This window comes from Orcinus orca, chromosome 2, assembly GCF_937001465.1.
Source record: "Orcinus orca chromosome 2, mOrcOrc1.1, whole genome shotgun sequence".
Lineage (NCBI taxonomy): Eukaryota > Metazoa > Chordata > Mammalia > Artiodactyla > Delphinidae > Orcinus > Orcinus orca.
This window is the reverse complement of record NC_064560.1, coordinates 190,711,787-190,733,424: the sequence shown is the minus strand read 5'-3', so window position 1 is coordinate 190,733,424 and position 21,638 is coordinate 190,711,787. Positions and strand designations below refer to the sequence as shown.

The 21,638-nt window shown below is 39.5% G+C and overlaps 1 protein-coding gene across 6 annotated transcripts in view; it reads right to left on the bottom strand.

The window, feature by feature from the left end:
* The window catches only part of UNC79 (unc-79 homolog, NALCN channel complex subunit), a 249,702-nt gene that overhangs the window by 209,120 nt on the left and 18,944 nt on the right, over positions 1-21,638 (bottom strand). For 3 of the 6 annotated variants that reach the window (XM_049706562.1, XM_049706559.1, XM_049706563.1), the window contains exon 1: positions 3,506-6,603. In XM_049706562.1, coding sequence (XP_049562519.1) covers positions 3,506-3,696 — 191 coding nt within the window. In that variant the 5' untranslated portion in view covers positions 3,697-6,603. Of the gene's footprint in view, positions 1-3,505; positions 6,604-21,638 lie in introns of those variants that run through there. The other 3 variants (XM_049706557.1, XM_049706561.1, XM_049706558.1) reach the window with 2 other exon arrangements.

Sequence of the window (21,638 nt, the reverse complement as noted above, 5' to 3'; positions counted from 1 at the left end):
TTTAAAATATGGTCCAAGAATGCTTCTAATATAAAATGGACAGATTACTCTGCAGCCATGAGGGGAGATTAAACTTGATGATCTGCATAGTCACTTTTAATGCTAAAAGCAAACAAAAACCTAAACTCTGAAGTTGTGTATAAACTGTGTGTCCATTGCCACACTTAGATCCCTACGAAGTTAAAATGAGGACACCTCAGCACTCACACAAAATCTTACCCAAGACCCTCGGTCACTGCTAGATTAAGTAAATGCTCTAGAAGAGTTCCTGTGATGGATGAAATTTGGACTCAAGTCAATTCAATTCAACAAATACTTACTGATCCCCTTCTAAGGACAGAACATTGCTCTAGACTCAAGGGCTAGCAAGCTGAGTAACACAGAGGACTTGCCTTATGCTCCCCTAGAGTTTGGGGAACCTCCATGAACTCTGAGTCCAATAATAAACTAAGTGGACCTATGTGGACTGTTCAACTGCTGATATAGTCAATTATGGTCTCTATATTTCTCTGCAAATAATCTCTCCTCTCCTATGGATTAAATTAATTGAAGTTAAACACCTAGCCTAATCTCTGCCTTTGAAAATATGTACAAACCTCTACTGAAATCAGAGAGAGTTGCGTGCATGCATGAATACCAAAGGACTATTACTCTAAAAATGCAATTGTGACTTAAATGATGCTGCTGGAACTTCAAGTTGCATATTTTAACCAAAATAATTTTAACTTCATTGAGAATACCCAAAGAGAAAGACAGAGGGTTACTCTGTGAGAATTTAATGCTTTCTTGTTTCTTTCCAAGAACCTGAATTCTGAAAGCAAGAAGTGCTTCTGAATGTATATAATAAATTATATAAAATGCAAAGGAAACCATCTTGTTTGTAAGTAGAAAGCATTACTGTCAAAGAATCTTGGACACCAAATACTTAGACCGTCTTATTTGTCTTGAACTTTCTAACAGCATAAGTAAGATGAAGAATTAAAAATATGATTATTACGGATGTATAAACCAACAGTGAGAATGATGAAAATGACCATAACTTGGTCTAATACACAGGACAATAGTTGTAAGTTCTGTATTACTGGAATTATAGGAAAGTAAACAAAAGAGATGAAAACTTTTTTAAAACTGAGGTAGGCAAAGAGAAGAAAGAAAATGCATTGGGTTCAGCCCAAGAGTTGAACCTGTGAGTATTAAAGTCCAACCAGGGACTTGTTACATTCCTCAGTGTCTTCTTTCTTCCTCCCACTTGATGTGTGTGTGTCCTATAGGCTGTCAACTCTGCTCTGACCTACTAGCCACAACGAATTGCTGAGTGGGAGATAGCACTAAAACATCTGGAATTGAAACACTGTTCACATCACCTCAGGTATAGCTCAATTTAACTTTCAAAAGGATGGGGACTTCTCTGGTGGTACAGGGGTTAAGACTCCAGGCTCCCACTGCAGGGGGCATGGGTTCAATCCCTAGTCAGGGAACTAAGATCCCACAAGCCAGGCAGCGCGGCCAAAAAAAAAAGATGGTAAATCTTTGCACCAAGCACTTCCTTTCCTCCCTAGATCTCAAAGAGAGCCAAAATTATACTCTATGGACTCATAATGGATGCCAGCATTCCCAAAGGCCAAACCAAGTTTTTACTAAGAGAAGTGGATTACGATAAGCAGCAATAGTAAGGAGAAGCAGCATAGCCTAACTGTTCAGCGCGTGTGCTGTGGAGTAGGACTCCCAGGGTCGAATTCTGGTTCCAACGCTCACCAGATATGTAACTTTGAGCAATTTAACCACTCTGGGCTTTAATTTCATTATATATAAAATGGGTATAATAGTATACTTATTTAATAGAATTAATATGAGGGGTTAAATGAGATGACACATGTAAACTGCTTAGAAAAGTGCTTGACATATCATTTCTATTATGTATTATAATATAATATTGCTATGATAATAATAGCTATTGGTTAGTACTACCATTTGTTGTGGCTGTTGATATTGTCTCCCTTTGAAAATGGACTCAATTGCATAGAGTCTTTCCCAACAGCACTTGAATAAACTATTTTAACACTAGTTTTACCATTAAAATGCTGTCACCCATGATCATATTCTAATGATTCATTGCTCAAGAAAATGGAATCCTCATGTCTTGCAAACATGACTTCAATATCCCAAATTTCTTAATTTTTTGGCACCATGACTAAGACCTTAGCAGCAAGTTTCAAACTGCCAACTAGAATGTCACAGTTTCTTTGCAAATGGAATTCGGAATTTGCTTCCTACTGAAAAGTGTCTCTCACTTAGAGAGCTTTCAGAATTTGTGATAAAGGAAAGTGTTTCCCGTTGAGAACCCTGACCTCAAAGACAGAAGGAGAATTCAAGAGGACAGAATCCGGATGCCTTGGTGACTTATCTGATTATTACTGTGAAAACTGAGCTAATTATTCCACTGCCATTGGAAAAGAGAAATGTCCTATAACAAGGTCCTAAACTTAACTATGTAAGTATGAAATCTACGAATCTGATCAACAGAATCCCTTTAACATAGAACAAGGACACTAAGGGTTCTAAAGAAGAAGAGACATTCCAAAGAATAAGAACACAGAGATAGTGGCACTGAAGACTAGGAGCTGACTTGATCTAGTGAGGCTTCTTTCTACAAGGCATTCAGTCCGCCCAGGGCAAAGCCTTAGACTGCTGGGAACTCCAGTGCCACTACAGTCGTTCTGAGCTGGTGTTCTTTCCCTAATGCCTATCTTACAAAACTTTTGCTGTTATATAGCTGAAAGAAACGTGTTTCTAAAATCAGATTTGGAGTGAGGAGATCAGGATAATGGAGGAGACCAAGCCTTAGAATTTAATGGAAAGCGAAGTGTGCTCTCACCTCTTCGATGTTATTTCCCCGACAATTGAGTCTTTACCTGAAAGTCTGCCTGTTTTTCCTAATGAGAACTCTGAGGCAGATGGTTCCTCCCTGTCTCTACCTTATAGTCAAAGCAGACAGTATAAAAGGGTGGCCGTGGTTTTGTTTGTTGTCCTCCATATCGATTGTAAAGCATATTGAACACTTGAAGTGTTACATGGATTAAAAATAATTGTTATTATCATAAATTATGCTTCGAGAAATAGGAAATACTACTGATGAACTTAAAATGCTTCGTAATTCTGATTTTCTTTAAGACCATAAGTGTTTCCTGCTCTTAATTTTAAGCAAATGTAGGTTCTCCTTTTAATTCCACTCTATATTAGTGCCAAACATATAACTTTTATCACTATATAGATCTCTTGAAAAGGCGTTCAACTGAGGAAAGCAGGCAGTAGCCATTTTTATCAGTTAGGCCTCTGATCTCATCTGCTATATACACCCAGAAAGCTTGAGTCCAGACTCTTCTGGCAGAGCACTAGAAAACATAAGGCCCTTCAAGACTTTCAGTTCGATAAAAATTTAGGTCCCAATCAATTTAGTAGAACTACCTAATAATTCTTTCAAAGGACAGGATATTTTAAAGCTTACCTTAACAAGGTCTGAGAAAAGTATTTCAGGGTGTTTGCAATATCTGTTCCTGAAGGTACAGGATAAATGTTGTGGAGAACTCGGTTATGATATTCCTGTAAGTACCGGATCTTGGAAGCAACTAGATAAAAGCAAAAAAAAAAAAAAAAAAAAGAAAAAAAAAGAATCATCTTATAATATTTATTAGGCATACAGTTATTTTTTTTAATGATCAGATACAGGAAGTTAATCAGTATTTTAAGGAAAATATGTACATTTTTACTGGAATTCCATGATGGAAACAATTATAAAAGGCCTTTAATTTACTTATAATTGTATTCCACACACAAAATTAGCTATAGTTATCTGGCTTAATATCCTAGTCACAAATTAGCCGTTACTTTTTATCACTAAGAAAGGCAGTACTCCAAATCATCCTATAATCACCCCCAAGTTAACTTATTATTAGCAAAATAATAATAGATATATATCTCTGCCACCAGAGAATTATATTTAATAGTGCTTAACTAAAACTGGAGAAAACTCAAAAGGTCTTTCAACAACACTAAAACTCCTGAGATATAGGGAATCCGTTGCATAATAGCAACAATCAAAACCAGATTTTTAACGCAATAAGGGATCATAAAGTGTGTTTAGTGAATGTTTGAACTGTGAGAATTGTTAAAGTAGATTAACTTGGTGAGTGTTAAGTAAGAATGCAATGACTGTGTGGTAACAAATTACAAAAAATGAATGTCACATTTTTCTTCCAAGTAATTTCATAAATTAGGAGACTTCCTAATAGCTTTCTGAGCTTGGCTGCCCAGATCTTCTCAAGATTCAGGAGGGACTAAATAGGCTTATTTACCCTCCTAGACCTACCTGGAGTCACCAGCATTGTCCATATTCCTGACCTGACCTTTGACCTGGCAGCAGTGAATGGCCCAGTTCTAGTCATTCCTCTTTGCAAATCCCAAGGGGCCATGATGATCAACGTCTCTCAGGTCTCCTCTTCCACAGAGCTCTCAACACTGTCCATTTGTCCTTTCAATCTTTAAGGCTACCAAAGGAGCCTTTTTAGGTGGTATGGCTCACTGTTAGCAGTTAACAGAAGACATATCAAGTCCTGGAGAAGCACGGCCTTGCTGTTCCCAACAGCCCATGGAAACAAGCTCCTGGATACACTCTAACTGAAATGCTGGCTTAAGCAACTTGAAGAAAGTCAAAATGCTTTTGATAGGCATGGGATGTAGAATCACAGAATGATGAGACAGCAGAACTAGAAGGACCTTAGTTAGAGACCTTTGCCCATAACCATTTCATTTTAAAGGTGGGGAAAATGAGGCACATAGGTAGTCAACGGCCAAGCTAGACTAGAACTTATGAACCCTGACTCCCATCCAGTGCTCTTTCCACTATGATATACTCTAGAACACCATCTGAAATGAAGTCAGTATGCAGACAGATAGTGGGTGTTCACTGCATGACATCAAAGCAGTTTTCAGCTGTTATTAGGTTAATTATAGATTCTAAATCTCAAGTATACCATTTATCAGATTTGCCTTTTTTCCCTCCTACTATCTGCACTGTTTCCATAATATGGTTAGCATTTTCCCACACAAATAAGTCTACATTGTAGATAATAACTATATAACTTGAGTTTATATAGCACATCACCTCTGAAGAAAGCAACAAGTTTAAATCCATTGTCTCAATTAACCCCAATAAGTGTTTGGTTGTAAATAATTTTTTTCCTGAGATGATAAAAATTTAGGTAAAAGTAGATGATAGTTGAAAATGTTTCAGTTACATAATCTACAAAAATCCATTTTCTTCTCCATGTTTTTGATCAGCCATTCATCATCTTTTTTAAAATTACATTACAGGGAACCCCTATATTAATACATAGTTCTGAGATCCAAGAATTTGAGATATGTGCTAGGCCAGCATACACTTTCTGCATACCCGCCATCACAATAATGCTTTGTTACTGTGACTTTTCTCAAGCTTTAACATTCAGCAGGTTTCTGTCGAGTATTTCAGGAATACCATTAATCATTCTACCACCTTAAAAAGGTGTTGATAGTGTAGGTTTTGGACAATAAGCTCAAATGAGGAGAAAAGTCATAGATCCCCCAACTCAATGCTTGCTCGTCATTCAAGAACTACAAAACTGTCACTACACAAAGACAGTGAGCATTCGAAAACGTGAAATGAACAAATGTGCTTTTTACAGTTCCTTTCATTAAAACACAGCAAAGACTCCTTTCAATGGGTATCCAAACATGCAAGGGAAAGCACAGAGTCACTCCCTTCTTTGAGATCTTTTAACATTTTACAAATGTTACAATGTATTGCCTTTGTTTACTTACCTGTTTATTTTTCTTTACCAGGTTGTAAATTTCTTGAAGGCAAAAACTATACCTTATTCATGTCTCTATCCCAAGCCTAACACACTGCCTGGCACTTAATAGCAGGCACTCAATACATTTGCAGGATAAATGAACACATGAATTATTAATTTAATAATAGCACTATCACTTCGCGGTTTTTTGCATATATACTTGTCTCCCACACTAGATTGTGGACTCTTTTTATCCCTAGTGCCAGACATCTAGTAGGTGTTCAATAAATAATTGATGAGTGAAGATGGGGAAAAAAGGAAGAAAGAAAGGGGGAGAGAAAGAAGAACAAAAATAGTGGTGAGTAATCATTAAAAACAATTTTTTTTTATAGAACCGGTTGGAAAAATGTTCAAGCTAATTTGTTCATTGGTGAATGCAACAAAATCCTAGCAGTCACTGATTTATTTAACTTTCCTGTTTTCAACTATTTAAGAACAGCCAGAAAGGTCCCTGACATACAGTAATTTGTAATTGTGCTGAGGATGTGAATGAAATTCATTTACATTTCAACTTTGCATACAAGAGATGGTTGTTTGAGCACACAGCAACCTCATGGCAGCAGAGGGTTCATATGTAATAATTTACTCCACCCATACGCCTAAATATTGCTGCAGAAACTCAGATAATTGGGTTGACTGGATGTAAACAAATCGTCTCCAATCTCACCTGACCCTAAAGTTACATTTCTCTACTAAGCTCCTTCTTCTACCCTCTTCAATCACTGTTTCATCCTTCTCCACACTTTTCAAGACTACCCCTACGGCCAGTTTTTTTTCCTTATACTTTAAGAAAACAGAAGCCATCTGCTATAGACTGAATTTTGTCCCCCAAAATTCGTATGTTGAAGTCCTAATCTCAAAATGTGACTGTATTTGGAGATCAGGCCTTTAAAGAGGCGATTAAGTTAAAATGAGGCCCTTAGAATGGGCCCTCATCCAGGCTGACTGGTGTCTTTAAAACAAGAGGAGATTACAGCCCAGGAGAGACACCAGAGATGTATGTGCACAGAGAAAGGGCCATATGAGGACACAGTAAAAAGTCAGCCATCTGCAAGTCAAGGAGACAGTCCTCAGGAGAAATCAAATCTGCCGACACCTTGGTCTTGGACTTCTGGCCTCCAGGACAGCAAGAAAATTAATTTCTGTTGTATATGCCATCCTGTCTGTGATACTTTGTTATGGCAGCCCTGGCAAACTGACTAAAATACCACACTAGAGGAAGTCCTCTAAGAGTATAAGTAAAAGCTAAGAGTCTGAGCTCTGAAATCAAACAGCTCTGGACTAAGAATTTGGTTCTCTCTCTACTCAACCCCAGTTTCCTCAACTGTAAAATGGGTATAATCATACCAACTTCATGGGGCTATTGCGAATAATAACTCACTTACTGTGCTAATAACTTAGCATATACCTAGTACATATTCAAAATACAGTAAATATCAAACATCAGTCCCACCACGAGTGCCCTCCATCCATCAGTTGTCTCTCCTACATCATTAATTTCTCCCTCCCTACGAAATTATTTCCATAACCATTCAAATAAACTCTAGAATCTCCCTTGTCAAAGGGAAACAAAAAACTTTCCCTCGACTTGACAATCCTTTCCAGCTATTGGCCTCTCTTCAGAGCCAAGATAATAAAGAGTTGTGTACACACTCTCATCTCTCCATCATTTCTATTCTTACTTCTACTCACTCTGCAGCCTGGCTTCTACTTGCACCACTGCTCAGAATCTGCTTTTTCCACCATCGTCTAGAGTCTCTATGTTGCCAAATCCAATGGGCACTTCCCAGTCATCATTTTACTAGACCTTTCAGCACATTCCATCCCTCCAATCCCTCCTTCCTTGAAACTCTCTCGTTGGTTTCCCTGACAACCACATTCTTTTAATCTTCCTCCTACCTCCCTAGTGTATCCCTCTCAACACACTTTGCCACCTCCCTTATTACTTAAAGTTTAAATGTTGGAATTCCTCAGGACTCAGATTCTCTGCTCCTCTCTCAATACTCTCTCCACAGTTCCATCCATCCAAAGGGCTTGAAGCACCATCTGTACCAACTACTCTTGAATGTATATCTCGGGACTTCCCTGGTGGTCCAGCGGTTAAGAATCCTCCTTCCAATGCAGGGGATGCGAATTCGATCCCTGGTCGGGGAAATAAGATCCCACATGCCGCGGGGCAACTAAGTCCGCGTGCCACAACTACTGAGCCCATGCGCTCTGGAGCCCGCATGCCGCAATGAAGAGCCCACTTGCAGCAACAAAGGACCCCGCATGCCGCAACACAGATCCCGCGTGCCGCAACTAAGACCTGACGCAGCCAAATTAATTAATTAATTAAAAAGAAAACTACGCTGAAAAGAAAACTGTATATCTCCATCCCAGATGGGGATGGGTCGCTCTTCTGAGTAACAGACCTTATCTATTCAATTTCTCTTACAGATATTATGCAGCAAACATGTCCAACACTAAACTCTTATCTCTTTCCTCACCACCATCCATGTAATCCACCAAGTCACCCCAGCAAAATGTCCTCGACAGCTCCTATTCCCTCTCCCCCACTCCTTAATCCAATCTGTCACTAAGTCCTGTCAGTGCTACCACCAAAATACACCTCCAACTGTCTTCTGTTCTTTATCTTCACTGTCGTCACTGGGCACCGTCATCTCCCCATCAATTCTAAAAGCCTCCTTACTCACCTTTCTGCTTATTTCTCGCCTCTCTCCAGTTCTTTCTCCTCAGAGAAAACAAAGAGATATTTTTTAAATATAAACTGTTTCATGCAAATCCCTCAGTGGCTATCCATTGCCCTCAGAATAAAATCCAAAATCCTTAACCAGGTCCCTGCCTATCTTCCAACCCGTCATACCACAAAGGCCAGACACATTGGCTCTTGCCCCAGTTTTTTTGAACACACAAAGCTATTTTTTGCCTGAAAATCTTTATACGTGCTTGTCCCTCTTCCTACTATGCTTTTCATTCCATATTTTGTCTGTCTAACCCCTTCTCATGCATCAAGGCTGACTTTTTTTTTTTTTCCCATACGCGGGCCTCTCACTGCTGTGGCCTCTCCCGTTGCGGAGCACAGGCGCCCGGACGCGCAGGCTCAGCGGCCATGGCTCACGGGCCCAGCCGCTCCGTGGCACACGGGATCCTCCTGGACCCGGGCACGAACCCGTCTCCCCTGCATCGGCAGGCGGACTCTCAACCACTGCGCCACCAGGGAAGCCCAAGGCTGACTTTAAATGTCACTTCCCCATGGAAGTCTTATGTCTAAATTGATTCCCTCTCCTCCACCCTCATTTTCCTCTCTCACAACACCCTATTCTTTTTTTCACAGTAGTTAGCACAATTCTTAGTTATATACTTATTTGGGTGATTGTTGACTATCTCTCCCAAGCGGACAGTAGGCTCCAAGAACTATGTCCCCTGTTCACCACTGTATATGCCCAGTGACTAGTGACTAGTGGGTGCTGAATTTGCTGGATCCTAGTAAGAATGAAAGGAAGAGCAGGAGGGAGGTAGAAAGTGGCTTTCTGCAGTGGTTAAATGGGTTACACTTTGCTTCTTTATGAAAATAGCCAAGGAAGCCAAAGGTTAAAGCTGTGATGAAAATGAAGAAAACATGAAAGGGGGGTCTAAGAAAGTGATGGTTTTTATCCAGGCAAACACAAGTCTAATCTCTGCTCTCTGCTTCTTCATTGCTCATCCTATCCCTACCATCTTGGAAACTGCTACATCTTGAGAGAAAGAGCCACGGAAACAAAATTCAGTCATTCATTTTAGGCATAGATAGAAAACTACAAAAATACTTTAACAAAAATAAACTAATAACTTGTTTTTCTTTAAATCTTAAGCATTTTCCTACGTCTCTAAATATTTTAATTAGGAATCCATTCCTATTTTAAAATTTTTAATTATCTATGCTTATTACCATAAAAGTAAAAAATTCGGGTAAGAAGATAAAAATAACCTGAAGGCCCACTATTCTGAGACAACCACAGATAACATTTTTGGTATATTATCCTTCCTGAAAATTTTCTCTTCATAAATATACATCTACAAAAATGGAGTTATACTGTATACAGATTTAGAATCTGCTTTCCTCACTTTCTATATCTGAAATATATTTCTACATCATCATTTCAATAACTTTATAATTGTGAATCATAATTTATTTACCAATCATCTATTTGTGAACTTTTGGGTTATTTTTACTATTCTATTCAATGCTGCAAAGAATATACTCTTAAATATGTGCACACATCTTTATTCCTTAGAATAAATTTTTAATTGTGTAATTGCTGAGTCAAACAGGAAAAATACTCATTTTAAAGCTTTCGGTAAGAACCGAGACATTACCCTTCAGAAAGACAGTATCTCTTTACATACCAATAGTATATGTATAACTAATAATGAATAATAATGTTTATCGAATGTCCACTATTTATCAGGCACTCTATATACATTATTTCTTAATATACATTATTTTTAATCCTCACAATAACTTTTCAAAGTGGTTATTATCATCTCCACTTAAGCTGAATAAACCAAAGCTCAGAAAGAGTAAATGACTTGCCCAAAGGCACCAAGCTGGGAAGTAGTAGAACTGACAGTTTAACGGGTTACAAGCCAGGCTTCTCCACCAGGTCACATGGTTCCTTAATGATTCTTAATAGTTTAATAATATTTAATTATTAAATATGATATAGCATGAAATACTGACATTTCTCCTATTCTATTGTTCGACATTTAGGTTGTTTCCAATATTTCATTAAGTAACACTAGAGTGAACAGACGAAATATTAGACTAAATCTGTTTATTTTTTTAGGAAATACAAAATGAAACTTGCTTACTTCACCGGTCCCACACTTTTCTGCCTGAAAAGCCAAATCCCTTTAGTCCCTGAAGACCCACCTTAAGAGTCACACCATTCAAGAAACCTTCTAACTGACGCTTATCACTGCCTCCCTTTCGGAAAACTTAAAGCACTCGTTATCTGCCTCAAAAATTTTGCCACTTAATTATATAAATTTTTCACTGGTAATAAACTGTTCTGGACGGTTCTAAATGAGTTTCATGTTTGCAAATCTAGTCTCCCTAACAACACTTTAAGATCTTTGAGGACAGAACTCATATATCATTTGTAATGCCCTTAGATCTTGTCACAATGCTGGGCACATAACAGATGGTCACGTTAACACAGGGGTTGAAAGGAATTAAAAGTTTAAACGTCAGCTATCTTACATCTTAACGTCCTCTAGATAAATTCTTTAACATTCTAGTATCATTTACACAAATAAGTAATTTCCAGATAAAATTTGTTTCTACAACATGTAATTAACCCAGAACTCTTTTCCTGATTTATTTTCCCCTCATCTCTCACTCAAAAGAACTCCAAATAATCATTTCACTTTATATAGTCCAAACATTTTTATAGGTTCTTCATTATTTTTTGCAGTATTTACTCTTTTGTTTTTTCTTAGAATAGGCCACTTATTGTACTTTTCCTGACTTGGACCCTAAACATGCTGGGTAAATGTTGTGGAGCCATCACAACGTCTTGCAGAGAACTCTGGGAAGCAGTGAGTTTCCACCTACAGCTATGTGTGAGCCTCAGGGGTTCTTGTTTGCTTGTCTGCTTGTTTGTTTGCTTGTTTTGTTCTGTTCCTTTTTTGCCAAGTGAGAAATTAAAATAATACTTCCTCCACATTCTTTGCAAAAGTTGATTATTAACGTTGTAGATTTGGAAGCATATATCTTAAATCCATCTTATTTTTTATTGGTTTCCTCTTCCACTCCATAAAGTCTAAGACTTTATGGATTTGCTGTGATTGCGTCCTTTTAAACTATTCATCTTCTTTTCAGTTTAACCTTTCATTGAGAAATGACAGACATAAACACAGAGTATTTGGACATACTTCACAAATTTGGATTGCTATAAATATTCACTTCAGTGGTTAAAGTAAGAATTATGCCTGGTTCCTTTTTCACTTCTTTTTTTATTAATTTATTTTTGGCTGCTTTGGGTCTTCATTGCTGTGCACGGGCTTTCTCTAGTTGCGGCAAGCAGGGGCTACTCTTCGTTGCGCTGCGCGGGCTTCTCATTGCAGTGGCTCCTCTTGTTGCGGAGCACGGGCTCTAGGCGTGCGGGCTTCAGTAGTTGTGGCACGTGGGCTCAGTAGTTGTGGCTCACGGGTTCTAGAGTGCAGGCTCAGTAGTTGTGGTGCACGGGCTTAGTTGCTCCACGGCAAGTGGGATCTTCCTGGACAAGGGCTCAAACCCGTAACCCCTGCATTGGCAGGCAGATTCTTAACCACTGTGCCGCCAGGGAAGTCCCTCATTTCTTCTCTTGATTAGAGCATCAGACGCCTTAATCACCCTACATATCTGTCCTAACTTACTATTTTTGTGTCTCTCAAAGTGTTTGTTGTGTCCAATAGATTCTACTCCTTGGACCAATTGGTTCTATCTAGAAATAGTCTCTAAAATCTATTCTCTTCTCCATCTACATCTACATCACCTTAATTCAAGCCTGCATATCTCTTTCCTAGATTACTGCTGTCACATCCAGACTGATCCCCTTCTGATCCTTTTCTTACATGACATCCGGAGTAATCTTTCCAAAATGCAAGTCTTCCTCCTTTCCTGCTGGTTGAAATCCAGATAATTAACTCAGCATATAGAGTCCAGCATGAATGGATCCCTGCTCATCTGTCAAGCTTCATCTTCCGTCTTTTCACTAAGTACCACACTTCAGCCATAATGACTTGCAAAAACCCCCGACACGACGCTCTCACCCTTCCATGGTTTTGCACACACTATTCTCTCTATAGGAATACAACCCATACTTCTCTGCCTGGCCACCTCCTAAGAATTCTTCATATCTCAGCTATAACCACTTCCACCATAGACAACTAACCCTCCCTACCACAAGCTGCATTAAATGGTCTCATTGGCACTCTCACAGCACACAGGGCTTCGCTCTATCATAGCCCTTATTGCCACATGCTATCGATATAATTATTAACTAACGGCCTCCTCCACTGCTCTGAGCCTCAATTTCCTAACCTATAAAACAGGGATGATGATATCTCTCTCGCAGCGTTGCTAAAGGATTTAAAATATTACATACATAAACTGTTTAGCACAATGACTGGCACATAGTGGATAATAAATTGCTACTAAGATTAGCAGTTACATGTGAGATCCTTCTGCTTCCCCCTTTCCAGTCCAATACTCTGGTCCCTCGAAATGGAATGACTGTAGAGTAAGGAAAACACAGCAGTGATCTTTCATCAACAAAATCAAGCATAACCCCCTACACACACACACACACACACACACACACACACAATATAAATACTGCGTTTGGTACTAAAACCCAGTTCTATATTCAGAAACTCATCTTTTTTAAAGAATAAGTACAGCTAATAATAAAGATGTTCAGAAATGGAGATGTGGGGAGAACAATGCAGCAACGCATGGCTTGGGAGTTCTAACGAGGAGCCAGAGTTCTTTGCAAATCCTTGACCAAAGAATGATCCTCCTTCTTTGAGGAAGGTCACCCTCTTGAACTGAAACCTCCTAAAAGTAACAAATGAAGGGAGACGGGAAAGGATACACGTATTTAGAGAGCCACACAGCGAAATCTCCCCTCAAAAGCAAAAAGATGTCACATGTCACAAATCTCATTGTCAATTCTTCCAAATATTCTTATACTTACATGTATAACCTTCAGTGAGTTTTACTTCCAGGAGACAAACTTTATATGGCACTTTCAGCAGACAGGAGAGGTCAGCGAACACTCCCATTCTTGGGCAAGTGACTCCAACACCACCATCATCATCGTCATCATCATCATCACCATCAATCACATTTGTATAGCCATTTACATTTTTCCAAGCATTTCCACATACGTTATTTGTTACATTTTTTGAACAGTTAACTTGTGAAAAACAACACGTCAGGAGTTCTAAGACATTTTTGACATTGAGCAAAAGTTAAGCATCAAAGGTGAAGGGAAAGATACTAGTGTTCTTATTCATTCATCAGATATTGTTGATTGAACACTATGTGCTAGGCACCTTGAGGCATGGGTAAATCAACAATAAAAAAAGACATAATCCTCATCCTCTGAGTCACAATCACAATAATAATTCTAAATTCTGAGTGTTTACTTTGTGCCAGTGAACATAAAAATAATAGTTCTTTTTTAATAATAATAATTATTATTATTATTGCCATATTACCAATGAAAAAACCAAGGCTTAGAGAGGTTAAGTAATTTGCCAAAGGTCACACAGGAGGTAAATGATAGAGCACTTACATGTCACCTATAAAGAGAAACAATTGAACAAACTGTGGCCCACCATACATTTTTTAGCATATTTTTAAAAACACATAGATACATAAAATCGTCCAATGCTTTCACGGATGAATTAGTGAGACCTGACCGCTTGCCAACTGGAAAACCTCTTAACATGGAAAAACCTCATTTGTCAGAAATGGGGCACTGGAAATAAAGAAAGGGGGAAAAACAATTTATTCAAGTGAAAACTGAAGATTCCTGTTTGGTTCCTATTGCACTGTTGGTCCTGAGAGCTTGTGCTAGGAACTGTGAAAGTCAGATTCATTTCATATTGTGATGGAGAAAGTGATAAAGGCAGTGAATCTTCTTCAAGTTGAGTGTTTGTTGGATATTAGTAATATTTGAAATGGAATATGAATCTCTACTTTATTTTAATACAATCAGGTTAGGTTATACAAGTTTGTTTTTAGAAGTTTACTGGATAGCTTCCTCAGATAAAGATTTTGAAATTGAAGAATCTAAGAGGCCAAAATTTAAGTACCTCACATCCCATCTGAAGAGTTACTCACAAGCTTGTACTTTCTTTCTGATGTGACGAGACCTCTGAATACTGTACTTGAAACTGCAAGGATGGGGGGAACAAGAGTATTACTGATTTGTTCAAGGAAGTATAAATCTAGACATACGGCTTTAGCAGAAGAAAACTAGAGAATATTTTAACTCTCATTGCTAAACTGTACTGAGCTGTCTATAAGCATAGATTTTTGAGGAACTGAGGAGATATTTGGTAGAAATTTCAGAGATATGCCAAGGTTGATGAGTATGAATCATTCTTTAAGTTTCTACATCTAAGTGCAATACCCAAGACATATCTGAATTATCAACCATCTATCCAATCAGTGTGGTTCCACCTCAAAAGAAAATGATTGTACCGAAAATAAATTATACTCCTTAAGAATATGCAGATATCGTGCAACTGCCTAAATAAGAACCTGACTTACAGACAGCGCTGTCCTGAAACTTAAGTGTCTGGTTACACGGACAAACTCAAAAATATCTGGGATCCTGTTTTCCTGATAAAGTACACTCTCTTCCATGACAGCGCTACAGTCCAAATTGAGATTCATGATCAACCTGCAGTTAAAATTCAGATGTGCTGTGACTCAGAACATACTACACAATACTTAAAAACAATTCAGTCCATCACACAACAACATTTTCTCTAACCTGATCAAAACTGAACACCAGTGAAATATAAAATGATAACTCTTTAGAGACTCTTTTTTTAAGACTCTTAAAAATATAACGTCTCCTTAGTATTTACCATGTGCAAGGCAAAGCTCTAAGCACTTTACCCTTTTAACCCTTGTAAGCCTCACAACAATCCAATGAGGTAGGAGCTATTTTATTCCCCTGCCCTTCTTTTTGTACATATGAAAAAACTGAAGGCATTGTTATCAAGTTTAAAAATTCAGGCCTACATGTAATTTGTACTTTCACTCATTCAGCAAATATTTACTGAAGGTCAACTATGTGCCAAACACTAGGGATATAACAATGCATGAGAGAGCTGCAGCCCTTGATCTCATGTTGCTTATGATAAAGTGTGAAAGATGAATGGAAAGGGCAAAATAAAATTGCTTTAAAGGTCTATAAAGATATGGGAACTAAAACAGAGAATAAAGCAAAGGATAAGGAATGCCTCCTTTACATAGGGTGGTTTGGAAAAGCCTCTCAGAAGAGATTATATTTAAGTTAAGACATAAAAAATGAGAAGACAACAGCCATGAAAAAGTGGGAGAAAGTTTCTAGGTTAAGACCACAAAAGTGAACACAAGCATCTAAATCACGCGTACTTGAAATGCTACCAAACTACAGTAAAAGATTTTTTTTAAGACAAGAAGAAAGGGACAATAAGCAAGAAGACACACAACAACATAATTCTGGAAGCTTGAAAACCAATAGACAAGTAGCCATTGACTTGGCAGATCAAACAAAGTCAAATCCCAGGCCAGCAGTGAGGAAAGCTGAGAAACAACGATGTGCATCTCAGAATTCTCAAAAGGCATGGAATTGGCAGCACTGTTAGCTCTGGAACTGCAGGGGTGGGAGGCTTGGGGGTACGAATAGGAACTTTTAAAAAGAGGGATTGTTTGAAAGCTGTTTAAGAAGCAATTGGGGGACTTCCCTGGTGGCGCAGTGGTTAAGAATCCACCTGCCAATGCAGGGGACACGGGTTAGAGCTCTGGTCCAGGAAGATCCCACATGCTGCGGAGCAACAAAGCCCGTGCACCACAACTACTGAGCCTGCGCTCTAGAGCCCGCGAGCCACAACTACTGAGCCCATGTGCCTAGAGCCCGTGCTCCGCAACAAGAGAAGCCACCGAAATGAAGAGTAGCCCCCGTTCGCCACAACCAGAGGAAGACTGCATGCAGCAACGAAGACCCAACGCAGCCAAAAATAAATAAATAAATATTTTTTAAAAGAAACAATTGGATCCCTAAATTCTCTCCCTACCTCACATCCCTGAGGGAGCACCTCTCCCCAACTCAGCAGAGCTGAAGTTTATTGTCTAAAGAGAATGTACACCAGAGGGTCTCTGGGATGGAAGAAACTAAACACAATTGAAGACCAAGGTAACCTACTTAAACACAAGGAACTGGTGGTTATATGAAGTGTGAATACTGAATAGAGAGTAAGTCAAACTCTGCCCCCTCCCCACACACACACCTAGCAGCCAGACCCTTACTCTTCAAGCTGTAGATTAGAAGTCTCTTTTTTTCTCCTTCCTTCTGTGAATCTGACCAGTCAAAGAGGAAAGACCTAAAGACAGACGGTGACATCAGGGGTTCCCCCAGTAAATGGCCCACCGACATGCTCAGGCCAGCTCCTTAGTCCCAACCCGTAATCATGAGTGGATAGCAAAGGACGTACAGCCCTCTAAAAAAAAGCCTCTAGCATGGAAGACAAACGGAAGGAACAAAACATCAACTTGGAGAAAAAGAATCTATGTAAGAGAAGGAAACCTTTTAAAAAAAACTGTCATTAATATCAGAAATATAAGACTCTATCCACAAATGATAAAAAAGCAATATACAGAGAACAAAACAAAACAGAAAACAGTTCTTAGAAATTAAAAACATGATCCCAGAAATAATCAATACTCAATAGAAGGGCTAGAAGATGCAGTTGAGGAAATTTCCCAAAGTACAGCAAAAAGAGAGACAAAATAAGAAATGATCAATCCTAGAGCTCTAACATGAGAATAAAAGGAGCTTCAGGAGAAAAAGCAATAGCAAAACCAAAAGGGTTAAAAAATTAACATGGGAATTCCCTGGAGGTCCAGTGGTTAGGACTCCGTGCTTCCACTGCAGGAGGCCCGAGTTCAATCCCTTTTTGGGGAACTAGGATCCCACAAGCCACGCGGCACAGCAGAAAAAAAAATTAACAAAATTATTTTTTTTTAATTTAGAAAATGGCAGATTAAAAAGGTCCACCAAAATGAATAAAAATAGACATATAACAAAGCGCATCCTTATGAAATGTCAGAAACTGGTGACAAAAAAATTCAACGTGCTTCTAGAGGTTTTTTTTTAAAGCAACATCACTTAGGAAAGATCAGGAATTTTGGACTTCTCAAAAGCAACACTGGAAGCAAGGCAATAATGAAACAATGCCTTTAAAACCCTGGGAGAAAAATGATCCTCAAAGTAGAATTCTATATTCAGGCAAACTATAAATCAAGAATAAAGACATGTTTATACATTACTGGTTTCAAAAAATTTATTTCCCATGCATTCTTTCTCCTGGGAAAGACCCAACTGTGCATCAGGCATAGACAGCAACTGGACAAGATCAGAGCACTGTGGTCCAAGACAGAGTGTTGAAAGCTGTCATCACAAAGAGCCCCATACCTATATACAGGGTTGTTTTGTTGTTGTTTTTCTTGTTTTTTTTAATTTATTTATTTAGTTAGTTATTTTTGGCTGTGTTGGGTCTTTGTTGCTGCACGCGGGTTTTCTTTTTTCTAGTTGCGGCGAGCGGGGGCTACTCTTCCTTGCAGTGAGCAGGCCTCTCATTGCGGTGGCTTCTCTTGTTACAGAGCACGGGCTCTAGGCGCGGGCTTCATTAGTTGTGGCACGTGGGCTCAGTAGCTGTGGCTCACGGGCTCTAGAGCACAGGCTCAGTAGCTGTGGCGCAAGGGCTACGTTGCTCTGTGGCATGTGGGATCTTCCCGGACCAGGGCTCAAACCCGTGTCCCCTGCATTGGCAGGCAAATTCTTAACCACTGTGCCACCAGGGAAGCCCTATATACAGGGTTTTTAACCCAAGGCGGAAGGCCTGGGTGAATGTGCCCCAGACTCTTATTTGTTCTCGAGCCAGCAAAGCACCTACTCTCTTGCACAGTCTCCTGGAACAGCTAAGAACACTCATTTTACTCCCAAAGAAGTGTTCCTTGACCTACTTCTAAGGGCTGGGGGTAGGTCATGTTGAGCTTAAGCAGAAAATACAGAGTAACCCACTCCCCAACCATATTTTTGCCAGAGGTCCAGTACCTGGCTCACACTTCTGCATCTGGCAAAAGCCCCAGCTGTCTTGTTTTTCTGGACTCACTCCTGACCTTGCTCAGTGATGTCCCTGGAAGGGACTCTCATGAATACTGAATTCGGACTGTTTTCCAGAGACTCTATTTAGTTTCTCTTGATGTTATGAAAGAGGACATAAAATTATATATACAGATTCAAAAATAATATTAAATGCATACTCATGTACCCACCACCCAGATTAAAATATGGAACATTTCCTGTATCTTATGCGTATCTATCTCTAATTTCATCCCTCTCACTCACCATAAAGGTAAATACTTTTCTAAATTTTCTGAATCATTTCTTTGCTTTTCTTTATAGTTTCATCCCCGGAGCATGTATATAGTGCATATAAACATTATACTATTTCATTTCAGAAAACTGAAGAGCAAGCCTAAGCCTAGTGGTATAAGGAAAGCTCAATATTGCCATTGATTAGGAGGCTCCCATATTTACAAGTTTTGGTCATCTCCTCTTAATGGCAACAGGAAAAAAGAAAGGACTAAAGGGACTGCTGTGACTTCATCTTGATACAGACGTAGAGAGTGGGTGAGGAGTCACAAGCCTGGTTCTAAAGGCAACAGCCATTTATCCAAGAAATGGATCTTAAATACCAGAGAATAGGGATTTTAAAAGAGTCATGTTAAATACCCTAAAGGAGGAGGATTCCAGGAAGAGGGCAATGGCAGCAGCATAGGTTACGAAGCAACCCAAGCCCCTCCAATAAAAACGGAAAGGTCAATGAGGGTGACAAACCCAAAGACTGGCTGACAAAACTATCTACAACAAAACTAGGTGACAAGGTAGCCCCATGAACCAATTACAAGTGGATAGGGACAAACTTCTGTTAGCTACACTTCCATGCAACATCAGTATCCATGTTGGAAGATACATAGGGAAGACACATAAAGGCCTCTGATGGTCCTCCGGTCAAAAGAACTCTCAAATCATCCACAGGTACTCACTGGAAACTGTGGTGTCCCAATCTGAAAATAGAAATCAAAGCAACGAGGGAGTTCTTCAGATGATAAGATCTGATAATGATGGAACAGACTCTCAACTCTAACAAGTAACAAGCCAAGCCTAACCTCGAGATAAAGCTCTGTGTTCAGAAGAAACTGCAGGGAAGAGAATCCCAATCCCAAGAGAGAACAGTGTAAGGATATTAGACGCAAAGAAAGTCCAAATTAAAATGGGAAAGAAAACCAAAGAAAGCAGGTCTCAGAAAGTACACGAGTATATTGTTTTATCACTCTGCCCAAAAAATAAAAAATGAAAGAGGAGCCCTAAAGTTATCCTGAACCACCCCCTCTGTCTTTAAAAATTGTAGAAAAGCCTATTTCACTTTAAAAATGAGCAATGGAAAATCCCATATGAATTTATCATAAGAGAAAGAGAATAAGAAGCAGAGGCACGCGCACTAAGCAGATGAAAACTGTAACCCAATACTTCAAAGCAAAAGCTAAAAGAAATTAAGAAAATGATTGAAACTGTGTTGTTAACACACTGAAATTAGGTGACTAAAGAAGAGATTGTGACAATCAACGTGAAAGAACTCTAGAGAGAATTAGAAATAAAAGAAAAAAATATTTTTTAAATGAAGACTAAACCAGTAGAAACACAGGAGTAAATAAACGCAATGGATGATGCTTAAGAAAGATAAAGCATGGAAAGGAGGAACTCTTTAAAATTAAAAAGAAGGGCTTCCCTGGTGGCGCAGTGGTTAAGAATCTGCCTGCCAATGCAGGGGACACATGGTCTGGGAAGTTCCCACATGCCGTGGAGTAACTAAGCCAGTGTGCCACAACTACTGAGCCTGTGTTCTAGAGTCCGTGAGCCACAACTGCTGAAGCTCGCACGCCTAGAGCCCGTGCTCCGCAACAAAAGAAGCCCCCACTCGCCGCAACTAGAGAAAGCCTGTGTGCAGCAACAAAGACCCAATGCAACCAATAAATAAATAAAAGAATCTGCCTGCCAATGCAAGGGTCATGGGTTTGAGCCCTGGTCCGGGAAGATCCCACATGCTGCAGAGCAACTAAGCCCATGCACCACAACTACTGAGCCTGCGCTCTAGAGCCCAGGAGCCACAACTACTGGGCCCACGTGCCACAACTACTGAAGCCCACGCGCCTAGAGCCGGTGCTCCGCAACAAGAGAAGCCACCGCAATGAGAAGCCCGCGCACCGCAACAAAGAGTAGCCCCTGCTTGCTGCAACTAGAGAAAGCCTGCGCACAGCAACGAAGACCCAACACAGCCAAATAAATAAATTTATAAAAAAAAAAAGAAAAGAAAAGAAATGAAGAGGCTCTAGGTTATGATAAAATAAACCTCTACCTACAATCCCTCTTCCTCTCACAGAAAACAACTAAGAAGCTTGTACATAATGAAAAAGCAACCCCCTGAAGGTACAGGAGAATGAACAGAAGCGGATAGACTCTGATAGGGAAATTCCAGCTACCAAGGAGGAGGGAAGACAGGCAACTATACCAGCAAGCTCCTGTCTCCATGGGCCTGGAGCTAAGTGCAGCCCACGCAGTGTGCACAGTGGTGAGAGCAGACATAGAAAAACCCACAAGCTTTTTGGCCTGGGGAAACAGAAAAGGAAAACTGGCAAACTGTGAATGTTGAAGAGAGTAGGGGAATCTACCTCCCTGACTGACCCCTGAACCACACGAGTACAAAACAGACTCTAAGCAGCCCAGCAAAAGGCAAAAGATTTGAGCAGAGTAAGGATTTACTGCATAAGCAACAGAGTTTTACGGTTCAAGTCCAGCCAAGAAAATGATCCATTAAAACAAAGGAAACACTATTTGCCAGTGGGAAATAACAGAATCCAAAGTTTTCACAACTTTA